This window comes from Schistocerca americana, chromosome 7, assembly GCF_021461395.2.
Source record: "Schistocerca americana isolate TAMUIC-IGC-003095 chromosome 7, iqSchAmer2.1, whole genome shotgun sequence".
Taxonomy (NCBI): Eukaryota; Metazoa; Arthropoda; class Insecta; order Orthoptera; family Acrididae; genus Schistocerca; species Schistocerca americana.
Genome location: NC_060125.1, coordinates 171,871,847 through 171,885,337, shown reverse-complemented (window position 1 = coordinate 171,885,337; position 13,491 = coordinate 171,871,847). Strand labels below are relative to the sequence as shown.

At 41.9% G+C, this 13,491-nt stretch overlaps 1 protein-coding gene across 1 annotated transcript in view; it reads right to left on the bottom strand.

Moving 5' to 3' along the window:
• Positions 1–13,491, bottom strand: part of LOC124621805 (polyamine-transporting ATPase 13A3-like) — a 376,394-nt gene that overhangs the window by 111,814 nt on the left and 251,089 nt on the right. The window contains exons 5-6 of the mRNA XM_047147242.1: positions 11,699–11,772; positions 6,321–6,477 (exon numbers count right to left, since the gene is read on the bottom strand). Of these exons, the coding sequence (XP_047003198.1) occupies positions 6,321–6,477; positions 11,699–11,772 (231 nt within the window). The remainder of the gene's footprint in view (positions 1–6,320; positions 6,478–11,698; positions 11,773–13,491) is intronic.

Here is a 13,491-nt window from a genome sequence, read left to right as displayed (position 1 = left end):
GTATGTACCGCATATAGAGAAAGCGCGTAAACGTGATCCGCTAAGTCATACCGCAAAGGAAAGTGTGTATTGACTGATCATGACAGACGGTCATTGAAGAGGACTGTAACGAAAAGTAAGAGGACGAGAGCTGAAAAAGTCACTGTAGAACTGGATGTCGCAGGCGCGAATCTTACCAGGTCCAAAACAACACGAAGGGAACTCCACTAGCAGGGAATTTCTATAGCGAGTTGTTATTCCAAAATCATCCAAAGTTTGCCTATAATCTTTCTTGGTTATCTGTTTCTGGCGTCATCACAATGTGATAAAAAAAAAAAAGAAAGAAAGAAAAGAGAGAGAGATGCCGTATAGTATCTGTAAGGGGTTCCAGTTCGCTGTACACAACTTCATTTGTCACTTTCCGCCACTGTCCATGTCTATGTTATTTTTCATTAATGCAAGTTGTAGCTATTCTGATCTCCGTTTAAGATTTCGTCGAACCTGTTTCTCTGGGTGACTTTGAAATAATTTCACTTCCGTATGTCGTCTCTTGTTAAACCACTGTCTTGTAATGTTTTAATTTAGTTTTGACTGAGGGAAATTTTTTATTGTACGTAGACCATGTCACGTTTTGAGCTTCTATCATTTTATTAGACCTTTCCTGCAATGCACTTTCTTTTCCAAGTTATATCTTACAAGTTCTCCTAGCTATCTAAAGTGTTTCATTACTTTTACTTCCCCATTATTTACCGTTGTGTGGTTGATTTCTAGTGGATCTGCTGAATGCTATCTGGAGTCCTATTTTTATGCTATATTGTGTAGACTTGTTATTGGATATACGGCTTCTTCAATCTTATTAGGTGATAACGGTAAGTCATCTGCTAGTGCCAAGCAATATAAGTTCAGTTGATCGTGCTTGGTTCCATTTCTTATGTTTTTAGGGTTTTGTACCATTCCCTTAGCACGCACAACAGTGCACAGTTGAAAAATAATGACGATAAAACATGTCTGTCTTAACCCTGTTTTAATCGTAAAAGTTTATCGTAGATGGCTCGTATATTTCTCTTCTGAACTTTACTTTAGCGTTGGTGTTTGTCAGAGTTAATTTTTATCGTTTATTAATTTTATAATTTCCTATATAAATAGATCAATTTATTTCTTTATTAGTTACAGACACTTTTTGTTGTTATATGTTTGACTTGTCTCCGCATTTTGTTTTTAAATTTCCAAGTTGGTTCTGCAGCCATTTTTTCCCTTCAAATATTGTTTGTTTTGTGAAATATTAAGGGCTTCTTATGTTTATCTTAGTTGCCAAAGTATTAATAAATATACACTGAAACGCCAAAGAAGCTGTTATAGACATGCGTATTCAAATACACAGATACGTAAACAGGCAGAATACGGTTCTATGGACAGCAACGTCGATAAGCGTCTGGCGCAGTTGTTAGATCCGTTACTGCAGCTACAATGCCAAGTTATCAAGATTTAAGTGAGTTTGAACGTGATGTTATAGTCGGCGCACGAGCGACGAAGTGGGGATTTTCCTGTAGGACTATTTTCGAGTGTACCGTGAATATCAGGAATCCGGTAAAACACCAAAACTCCGACATCGCTGTGGCCGGGAAAAAAGTCTGCTAGAACGGGATGTGTACGGGTATGGAGATAACTTTATGATTCCATGGATCCTGATGTCAGCAGGGGACTGTTCAAGCTGGTGGAGGCTCTGTAATGGTGTGGGGTGTGTGCAGTTGGAGTGATATTGGATCCCTGATACGTCTAGATACGACTCTAACGAACACGTATGTAAGCATCCTGTCTGATCAGCTGCGTCCACTCATGTCCATTGTGCATTCCGGCCGACTAGGGCGATTCCAGCAGGACAATGCGACACCCCACACGTCCAGAACTGCTAGAGAGTGGCTCCAGGAACACTTTTCTGAGTTTCAATTCTTCCGCTTGCCAGAAAACTCCCCAGACACGACCATTATTGAGCATATCTGGGATTCCTTGCAACGTGCTGTTCAGAGGAGATCTCCAACCCCTCGTAGTCTTATGGATTTGTGGACAGCACTGCAGGATTCATGACGTCATTTCCCTCCAGCACTACTTTAAACATTAGTCAAGGACATGCCACGTCATGCTATGGCACTTCTGCGTGTTCGCGGGGGCCCTAGACAGTATCAGGCACGTGTAGCAGTTTCTTTGGCTCTTTATTGTATTATTTGAGCCGTAGAGCAAGGGTGATAGTCAACAATGGAAACACATGGATTCAACCTATCTCAAATATCTCCGGGAAAGTCATGGAGACTTTTTTTGACGCCCTGTTGACTTTCCAGAACACGGCGCCAGGGTTGGTGCACAGCGGTACGTGGACAGTTTGCAAAAATTGAAGCGAGGCATCTATCTAAATGACGAGGATTGTCGACGGACGGCATCATTCTGCTGCAGGGTAATGTCCACGCAGCAGCTGCCAAGGTAGTTTCGACTACGCTGTAGTAGTTTGCTGGGAAGCCCTTCCACATACCCCATACAATCCCAATGTCTGCCGTGCAGATTTACAAATTGTTGGGCCTTGAAGAAAGACATTCGCGGCCGCCAATACGCTTCGGACGAAGAGGTGCATGCGTGGGTACGATCATAGTTTCGTAGGTAGCCGCAAATATTTTGCCACGAAGAGAATGACAGTCTTGTTGTACAGTGGGATAAATGTATTAACAGTTATGGCGATTACTTTTGAAATAACAAACGGTTTCCTACTGTTTTCCATCTATATCGTTATCGTTTGATTGCCCCTTATATTACACCGCAGCATAAGTTCGTAGCGTTTTTAGTTCGCATGTTGGTGTTCCTGTTGCTATGGGTTTATTTATCGATAGTATGTTTTTATTTGCAGGTCACTGTTCCTATTTGAGTTCACATTTTGTCATTTTGTCAATTGAAATAGTGAGTGAAGCTGCAGACGCTAGAAAATGGAGTGCCAAGTGGAGAAATCTGTACATCTGCGAAACGTTCTTCTGTTTGAATTCAGTAGATGGGTGACGACAGCGGGGATAGCCAGAGACATTTACGCCGTGTATGGGTGTAATATCCCTGGACAGAGCACGGGAGGGAAATGTTTTTCTCGTTTTAAAGAGAATCGTTTCGATATTAGTGTCTCTCCAAGTTCGGGAAGACTTTAGAGGTTTGACGAAGCCCGTTTAAACGCATCAATCGATCACCGTCATTGTACTCGAGAACTGGCAAATTTGATGAACTGTGATCATTTTACCATCGTGTGACATTTGCATGCTGTGGGGATGGTTGAGAAAGCTGGTGTGTACGTACCGCATGCTCTAAGCCAAAATCACAAAACTCAGCGGGTGACCATATGTGACTCTCTGCTTGCTCGTCATCTGTTGGCCCGTGAATAACTCCGACCATTCCTGTGCTGTATCGTTACTGGTGATGAGAAATTGTGTCTTCAAGTTAACATAAGAAGAAGAAAGGAATATTTGAGCCCGAAAAAGGCAGCAGCTCCCCGTACAAAGACTTGCGCGCATCCACAGAAGATAATGTTATGCGTCTGGTGGAAGAGTGATGGTGTAGCGTACTACGAATTGCTTCCCCGTGGTGTATCTATCACAGCTGACATTAACTGTTAACAATTGAGATGTCTTGTAGACGCAGCCCAAGAACAAGGACCAGGAGAACGCTGCAGCACGATAACCCCCGGCCGTATTCTGCTAGACTGACAAAAAAACGCTGTACTGGGAAGTCTTCCACACCGACATTATTCACCTGATCTTGCTCCCTTAGATGTTCATCTTTTCTGCTTTCTATCGAGCAACCTTCAAGGAACTTCCTTTCTGGTTGAAAATGCGCTCGAAACATGGCTTGACGAGTTCTTTGCCTCAAAACCACGTGATTTCTACAATCGCGAAGACGAAAAGTTACACCAGCGTTGGAAGCCTGTGAAGGAGAATATACGAGGGTGAGTCAAATAAAACCTCAAATATTTTTTAAAATATTATTTATTGTGCAGGAATGGTACAAAGCTGTATCACTTTTCAACATACTCTCCCCCACGCTCGATGCAAGTCCTCCAGCGCTCACAAAGTGCATAAATTCCTTTAGAAAAAAATTCTTTTGGTAATCCGCGTGGCGTACCTCTTCATCAGAACGGAACTTCTTTCCTCCCATTGCGTCTTTGAGTGGTCCAAACATATGGAAATCACTTGGGGCAAGGTCTGGTGAGTATGGTGGATGAGGAAGACACTCAAAATGCAGGTCTGTGATTGTTGCAACTGTTGTACGGGCAGTGTGGGGCCTTGCATTGTCATGTTGCAAAAGGACATCTGCTGACAGCAATCCACGTCGCTTTGATTTGATTGCAGACCGCAGATGATTTTTTAGGAGATCTGTATATATCTGTGGCAGTGGTTCTTCTGGCATGTAATGCTCCAAAATGACGCCTTTTTCGTCCCAAAAGAGAATCAGCATAACGTTCCCTGCTGTTGGCTCTTTTCGAAACTTCTTTGGTTTTGGTGATGAGGAATGGCGCCATTCCTTGCTCACTCTCTTCGTTTCCGGTTAGTGGAAGTGGACACAGGTTTTCGTCCCCAGTAACGATTCTTGCAAGGAAGCCATCACCTTCTCGTTCAAAGCGCCGAAGAAGTTCTTCACAAGCATCAACACGTCGTTCTCTCATTTCAGGAGTCAGCTGCAGTGGCACCCATCTTGCAGACACTTTGTGAAACTGGAGCACATCATGCACAATCTGGTGTGCAGACCCATGACTAATCTGTAAACATGCTGCAATTTCATCCAGTGTCACTCGGCGGTTTTCCTTCAGTATGGTTTCAACTGCTGCTATTTTTCTGTGGAATCACAACTCGTTGTGCCTGACCACGTCGAGGAGCATTTTCCACTGATGTCACACCATTTGCGAACTTCCTACTCCATTCGTAGACTTGCTGCTGTGAGAAACATGCATCACCGTACTGAACCTTCATTCGTCGATGAATTTCAATAGGTTTCACGCCTTTACTACGCAAAAACCGAATAACATAGCTCTGTTCTTCCTTGGTGCAAGTCGCAAGCGTGGCTGCCATCTTTATACTGATACTGCGACGGTATGTGTGCATCTGTAGAGAGCCTGTATAGGGAGAGAGTAGCCATAGGTGAAGTTGCCCGTGATTGGTTGATTAGCTTTGGCGCCATTTTTCTGCCAAACGTCTCTCGCGCTTCCTATGTTCCCCGTGCTTTTGAGTTGAATTGAAGTTCAGAGGACTTTTGGAAACGATTAAAAGGTATTTGAATTATTGAGAGACTTGTTATGCGTTGTGCGTGAATGTTCGATTTAGTTGTGTATCGTTTTTAGTACGTAATTAGCGTTTGCAATCTTAAATACGAGTGGAAATAATGAAGCCTTTTGTGATGAAGTCGGTAGGTCTACATGTTTGAAGTAAACACTTTAGTAATTGTACAGTATTGTTTTTGACATCTGTAATTCGTTCTCAAGACGTTCGTAAACGATGCCAGGTTGTGCTGCATTTGGTTGTTCCAATAGAGGCGAAGGTGGATTTCGCATGTTAGCATTTCCACGCAATGAAGAAAGACGAAAGCAGTGGGCAGTCGCAGTCAACAGGGCTGACATAAATCAAACAGGAGCCTTGTGGAAACCAACCAGGTACTCTTATCTATGCGAAGTAAGTCGTTTTTGCTTTTTACTACATATAAAACAACTTGCAATATACATAGTCAAATTTGAAAACAGACCTGTAAATTGGCTGTGTGAAAATTATTTTAACACATTATTCTTATAAAGAAAGGCATTTAACGAATGATTTCGCCATATTGTCTTGTGCTTTTGATTCGGCGAGTGTGTACTCCACTACTGGCCATTCAAAAGTCCCGCCCGCAGTTTGGCAGAAAAATGGCCGCCGTATCGTCCGGTTGGCCACTCTCTCCCTATACAGGCGCTCTATATGCATCTGCACTATATGCTGCCACCTACAGGCCATTCTACACGCTGTTTGTAGCACGCTTACCAACTTACAGGATAACGGTGAATATTATTGATGACTGAAGTGTCTGTTATTTTTATCTGTTGGGTTTATTTTAAACTTATGGAAGAACGTTACGAACTTATGCACGAATCCAGTATAACCAAGTTCTCTGCCAATTCTTGTATCGTTGGGAGAAATGTAGTACACAGAGGGCGAATATCACAAACTTTCATGGCCACTGCGAGATGATAATTGAAACTTTATGACTACCGCTTATAAAAATTCCTGTAATACGTAGGTAGCAGCGGAGGCGTCAGGACGGTACTAGTGACTAGGTTAACTGTATTGACGTACCTGGAGCAGCGCAGGGAGTCCGATATGCCGGAGTGGGCGTGCATGTCTGCGTACCCCGCGGCCGCTTCCAGCCCGCTGAGCCGCACCAGGCGCTGTTCCGCCTCGTCCCACACGTAGCGCAGCTTCTTCACCGACACCATGCGCAGCTCCTCCAAGTCTGCACATACCACACACCACGCACCACATCAGTTTCACTTCGTGTGTTTCTTTCAACAACAGAATCCCAACAGCATTTCGCCGGCTTACATTACAGTAATGCAGAACCCTGTCATCGCGGGGTTGAAGCTGGAGGCCCACCTAACACGTTTTTGGATGTTTTTCGTGTTGAGTAAGCAATTTTTTTTCTTTTTCTTACACAGACATGTTTCGCTTTCCTCGAGGGGCGTTCAATAAACAATACAACAGATTTTTTTACTGAAAACAGGTTGGTTTTATTATGAATTATAATACATCATACCATATCCCACTCTTTCGGCTGCAAAACTACTCCACTGGCGATTAAAATTGCTAGACCACGAAGATGACGTGCTACAGGCGCGAAATTTAACCGACAGAAAGAAGATGCTGTGATATGCAAATGATTAGCTTTTCAGAGCATTCACACAAGGTTGGCGCCGGTGGTGACACCTACAACGTGCTGACATGAGGAAAGTTTCCAACCGATTTCTCATACACAAACAGCAGTCGACTGGCGTTGCCTGGTGAAACGTTGTTGTGATGCCTCGTGTAAGGAGGAGAAATGCCTACCATCACGTTTCCGACTTTGATAAAGGTCGGATTGTAGCCTATCGCGATTGCGGTTTATCGTATCGCGACATTGCTGCTCGCGTTGGTCGAGATCCAATGACTGTTAGCAGAATATGGAATCGGTGGGTTCAGGAGGGTAATATGGAAAGACGTGCTGGATCCCAACGGCCTCGTATCACCAGCAGTCGAGATGACAGGCATCTTATCCGCATGGCTGTAACTGATCGTGCAGCCACGTCTCGATCCCTGAGTCAACAGATGGGGACGTTTGCATGAAAGCCATCGACGACGTTTGCAGCAGCATGGACTATCATCTCGGAGACCATGGCTGCGGTTACCCTTGACGCTGCATCACAGACAGGAGCACCTGCGATTGTGTACTCAACGACGAACCTGGGTGCACGAATGGCAGAACGTCATTTTTTCGGATGAATCCAGGTTCTGTTTACATCATAATGATGGTGGCATCCGTGTTTTGCAATATCGCGGTGAACGCACATTGGAAGCGTGTATTCGTCATCGCCATACTGGCGTATCACCCGTCGTGATGGTATGGGGTGCCATTGGTTACACGTCTCGGTCACCTCTTCTTCGCATTGACGGCACTTTGAACAGTGGACGTTACATTTCAGATGTGTTGCGACGCGTGGCTCTACCCTTCATTCGATCCCTGATGAACCCTACATTGCAGCAGGATAGTGCACGAGCGCATGTTGCAGGTCCTGTACGGGCCTTTCTGGATACAGAAAATGCTCGACTGCTGCCCTGGCCTGGACATTCTCCAGATCTCTCACCAATTGAAAACGTCTGGCCAACGGTGGCCGAGCAACTGGCCCGTCACAATACGCCAGTCACTACTTTTGATGAACTGTGGTATCGTGTTGAAGCTGCATGGGCAAGTGTACCTGTACACGTGATCCAAGCTCTGTTTGACTCAATGCCCATTCGCATCAAGGCCGTTATTACGCCCAGAGGTTGTTGTTCTGGGTACTGATTTCTCAGGATCTATGCACCCAAATTGCATGAAAATTTAATCACATGTCAGTTCTACAATAATATACTCGTCCAATGAACACCTGTTTATCATCAGCATTTCTTCTTGGTGTAGCAATTTTAATGGTCAATAGTGTATTTTTCAACATATCCTCCGTTCAGTGTGACGGTCTTACGCCGCCTTACTGGGAGAGCTTAATGCCCGCATGGTCCCACTCTACTGTCAATGTCGCACCTAACGTCTCGGTGGCTCAAGAACCTCCCGTCATCCACGTACTGCCTCTCGCGGAGTGCCTCCTTCATTGGGCCAAAGAGATAGAAGTCGGAAGGTGAGGAACGCAGTGTGTACACACTTTTGTGTACCTCAACTGGCGGACAAGTGTGTCAGCACTCCCAACAGAGACGTCCAGTTGAGCAGCGAGGTGTTTGATTGAGATCTTTCGATAACATGGAAAGAGAGTGTCCGCACGTTCCAACACACCAGGTCGGCACGCGTGGGATCGGACAGGTTTGCGCGTCCTTATTGCGCTGTTGACACTCGCCTCGTCCAACGACTCACTGTGCTTTTGTTCAGTGACAGGTCTCCGTCGATATTCTGGAAGCGCGTATCAATATCTGCGATGCTCTGGCTTTTCGCTAAAACAAACTCAGTGAAAGCTCTCTGTCTGGATCGCACCTCTGTTATATATGCCATTTTGAAGCTACATACAGCGCGACCACCTATCGGAACTTCATGAAACTATAGGAGGTCAAGCGGAAAGATTCAACGACGTCCCACAACTAATTAAGGATTTTTTCAACCGAAATTGGCCGAGAAAAAAATTGTTGCACGACTTATTGAACACCCCTCATATCACATAACAGCATAAATTGCTTTTTACTGCTTGTAAATACACAGTTTCAGTTTTTAGTAAAGTATTCACAAACTGAAAACAGAACATTTTTTAGTCTTTCTCGGCGTATTCCGCTGATGAATTCTTTTCGGGTTATCAGCCGAGTGGTGGCGTCGTCTTGTCGCAACGTTTCAATGAGTTTCGAACCCATCATCTTTGCCAGAAGATGATGGGTACGAAACTCATCAAAACGTTGCGACAAGACGACACCACCACTCGGCTGATAACCCGAGAAGAATTCATGCGAATATTTTTCGCGTACCTTGTGAACACTTGCTGTGGTTTCCGTAGCTTCCTGTGCTTTGCAGTAAAGCTGTTATTCTTTTACAATTTCTCATCCGCGACCACAGAGAACTTAATATAGGAAAAACATTTCCTTTTAAAATTACGCCAGGAATTTTAGACTCTTGTGCTTACAGTGTTTTACTCCATGCGAACGATTGTGCGTCTATGTGTATTTACTATATGTCTGCACTTACTTTTACAGTTTTGCACATTGTCTTCACTGTGAAGCTGCACTGTTACTTGCACTATCTCAATGTTTACGTAAAAGATACGAGAGCAAGATGAGGAACGGTCCAATATGTCATGCGCGGGAGTTTTCAATATAGTTATGTCAGTAGGCTTCGGGCGGTGTAGATTTGTGTGAGTGCGTATGTGTGTGTGTGTGTGTGTGTGGCCGTAACTTTCAACGTGAAATGTGCTGCTTTGATCTAGACGTAATTCTTCTACGTACGGATAAGTCCTTTGAGACACGTCGTTTATTTTGCAATAACAAGTATTATGAGAAAGATAATTATTGAAAAGCTTTATTTTATATAGAGTCATAGGTCAATCATTGCACAACGTTGGTAATTTGTTTTAATCCAACAGAGTATTACAGACTTTGGAAGCAGCTTGTAGAGCGAGACACACACAGCGCTGGCGTGAACGTGTATTATTAAGATGTGTTAAAAAGAAGATGGAAAAGGACTGGCGTTAAAGACGTAAGCCCTGAGCTACATATTGTGTTTTGGATGAAGAGTGATTGGTTTAATGAAGATAGCTTGGACCACATCTCAATATTGTTATCACAAGAACTCAGGTAATTAATTTCAAATTTGTCAGTAGAAGCAGATATTGATCTGGTATGTGTGTAACAAAAACGTAAGTTTGAAAGTTGCTAGTCGAGCAATAGTTATAAACAGTGCCATAAACTATACGTTTTGGTCACACTTCAGCACTCTCAAAACTTTCTTTAAGAAATGGTAATAAATTCTATTTATGGAAAGGAAACCTCGTATTATTCTAAGGTTGTTACTAATGCATTACTGTTTTAGTATGACAAGGGAAAAGTTATTCTATATTTTCTTTGGTTCAAAGTTAGAATTTGTTCAGTATACTTCTGAAAACCAATGCTGTTTTCTACGCTAATGTAAAAGGAAGGACGACGAACTATGACTGAAAAAGAACGTGCTGGAAATAAGAAGTACTTTTTTTCTTACAAAGCATAATTATTTTGAATCCTCTCAGACAACTGTTATATGTGGATGTAGTTCATATTCTCAGAAGTCAAGTGAAATTAAGCAGTAACATCCGCTAGTTTGATTGAGCAGAACATTTCCGCTTTCGGTTTCCAAGACAGAGCTGCATAATATGTGAGACATGAAGTTCAGTGATTTGCAATGTCTTCCACTTGCTGCTAAGACATATATTTTTAATTCAGTGATAGAATATATGCTCGAGGCAAAACAATGGTTAACTGTTCTATTAATTGTCGCATGTGACTTATGCATCGGACTATTATGCTTCTAGTGGTTCTCGTGTTGTGTTGCACTGAGTCAGAATTGTTTTTGGAAGAGCTGTTCATTGCTATTGGGAAAGCTATGAGCTATTCATTATTCTTTTGACTCTGTGATCACACACGGTTGTGATAATACTGCTGAAACCTGCTTTCTGCTAAAGATACTTGTACATTAATTATCTTGGTCATGTGATTACTCATGATATGCCGTAAATCCTACACACTACATTTAACTGTTTATACTAGTGACTATTCCTAAACTAAATTTTTTAAATCATTAACTTAGTGTGTGAATGAATAATACGACTCCAGTTATTGTCCAAAGCCTTAGATTTTACATAGCTCCATGCTTATCATTTGAATTATTTTAAAAGTGGGAGGACAACGTTTCATGATTTTCATTTTTCCTTTTTTTATTTTGAACAGAACAAATACTGGGTTCTACTGCAACCTAAACATTTGTCAGCGTCTTCGTTGCTATTTCTAGATTGACTAGTAATATTCCTATATCTTAAAGTATTGTACCAAGATAAAGCAAAATAAGTTTGTTACTTTAACGAATTTTACCCAGAGCTACTGCAGTGCTGTTCTAAATCTATATATTCACCTTCATCAGTAACTCAGTCTTACATAATACTTACGTAAATCAAGCTAGTACAGACAAGCAATGAGGTTTACGGGAAGGGGACTCCAGCGTGAAATCAGTTTCCTGTGGAATATAAGTCGAGCTCGCTTTTGGTTTGTGCATAGCATTTCTAGAAGTACACGTTATCATTTCAGTCCTCTCGAAAGCCAGGCGTTGTAATTGTCAGCAGCTAATACAGTTCTGAATATAACTGCTCTGGTAGATATGGTTCCGAATATTGCTAAATAAGTTTCCAGCGTAGCCCAGATTAAATAACAAAAACCAAGGAAATATCACTGTCAAATGTAGGAAGGTAGGTGACGCATTAACATCTCACCTTTTACTTTTCCGTTGCTTAAGTACGCCCGCAGCTTCTTGGACTCCGGAGACATTTCTTCAGCGCATTGCGAGCTGTAAAATGCAAAAAAATGTACTGTTTAGTTGTGTACAGCTAAACCAACTCCTGGTGCAAGAAAATTATTAGAAATCGAATGTAAACTAGATGTCAGGTCAACATCTAGATGTGAGGTCAACATCTAATCAAAAGTAGAAGCTCTGTAGTACCCTAAATATCGACTAACACGAAACATTATTATAGTTGCGGCAAAATACTATGTAAATTGAGCCTGTGTTTTCATTCAACACGTAAAGATTTTGCTTCACGGACGAGCAAATCTATCTGCTTATTGCAATCGCGAAGTCACACAGATCGATGGCTAAATTCTTTTCGTTAGGCTAAACAAATGAAACCACGGTCGGTACTGTTATGTTACCACTTGTTTGCGAGTACTGCGCTGCAATCACTTCAGTCAGTTTTTTAATTTTATGGTGGGTATAGTTTTCTAATTCAGTGATGTGTCTGTCGAAATCGGTGAATGTGTGATGAAATCAGTGAATTCTGTCTCAAAATCGTTTGGTGTCTTTTGTTTTGAAATACCAGTGCTGTAATTTTATTATTTTACGCACAATGGCGGGGAGAAATCGGGACGAAAACAAAGCGCTATTTTGATTAAATTAAAGGCGGAGCTGCATAAGGTAGATGACGCAAAACGAAGGTGGAAAACGGAACACTGTAAAGAGCTTGACATTTCCAAATCTGCACCGGTGACCACAGTTGCATTGACATCAACATTATAGTTTCTGCCCTCCCTACGTCAGAAATGCGAAACATCATGAAAGTCTGGACAGAAATTTAGATGCACTAAACGAATAAAACAGTGGACGACAGGTAACAGTTTGTCGATAATTTGATTTTGGTAAAAACACCCCAAATAACGTAACAGATTTTTCCACGAAAACCGACGCTGTTTATAGGCTTTCAAACCACGGTACGTACTTTTAAGAGCAAATATTAGTAGAAAATCGAAATTCTGCACCGTAATAAAATTTGACAAGATTCAAAATAAAGTTTTGATTTTTCTTCGCCTACATCGTTTAACACCAAATTCTCTTAACACGAAAAAAAATTATTTCAGTCACTTTAGTGCCATATTGAACGTTGTATCCATCTAAAGCGCTCAAGAGCCCGTAGTTTTCCTGCTCTTCGGATGACGATCAAAATGATTAATAGCGTTCAATGAAGAAAGCTAGATCATAAACCTAACTCTCAGGTGATTTCAGTTTTCTATTATGAAGCTTTATCCATTTTGAGAAAATGGACACTGCAGGCTAGAGAAGCGTCTGAAACGAAATTCCAGGAAGCACTCTCATTCAGAACAGACACTAAGTGCAGTGCCAGACATATTTTACAAGTATTTAATGTTTGTTTCTGCTCAACAATGATCTATAAAAAAATAAAAAAACGCTTTGACTTAATCCAGGAGCACTAATATCCCTCTGTTACACAGTTTCATCCCGAAGCATGAGCCCGAAAAAAAAAAAAAAAAAAAATCGGTTTGGTGTATATTCCAAGGTCCATCTCAGTAAGACACTGGCAGTCCCGAAACCTACCATGCATTAAGGAAATTAAAAACTGTCCTTGCAGGCAGAAGCTGATTTATTTATAATTGCAAATAATCAAGATCTGTATGCCCCTTCAGGCTTTCAAACGTGAATTCCTTAGTTATTATGAAATAACAACACTACAAAATGAAGCGTTAGCTTACATAACAAATACATTAACTTTCAATA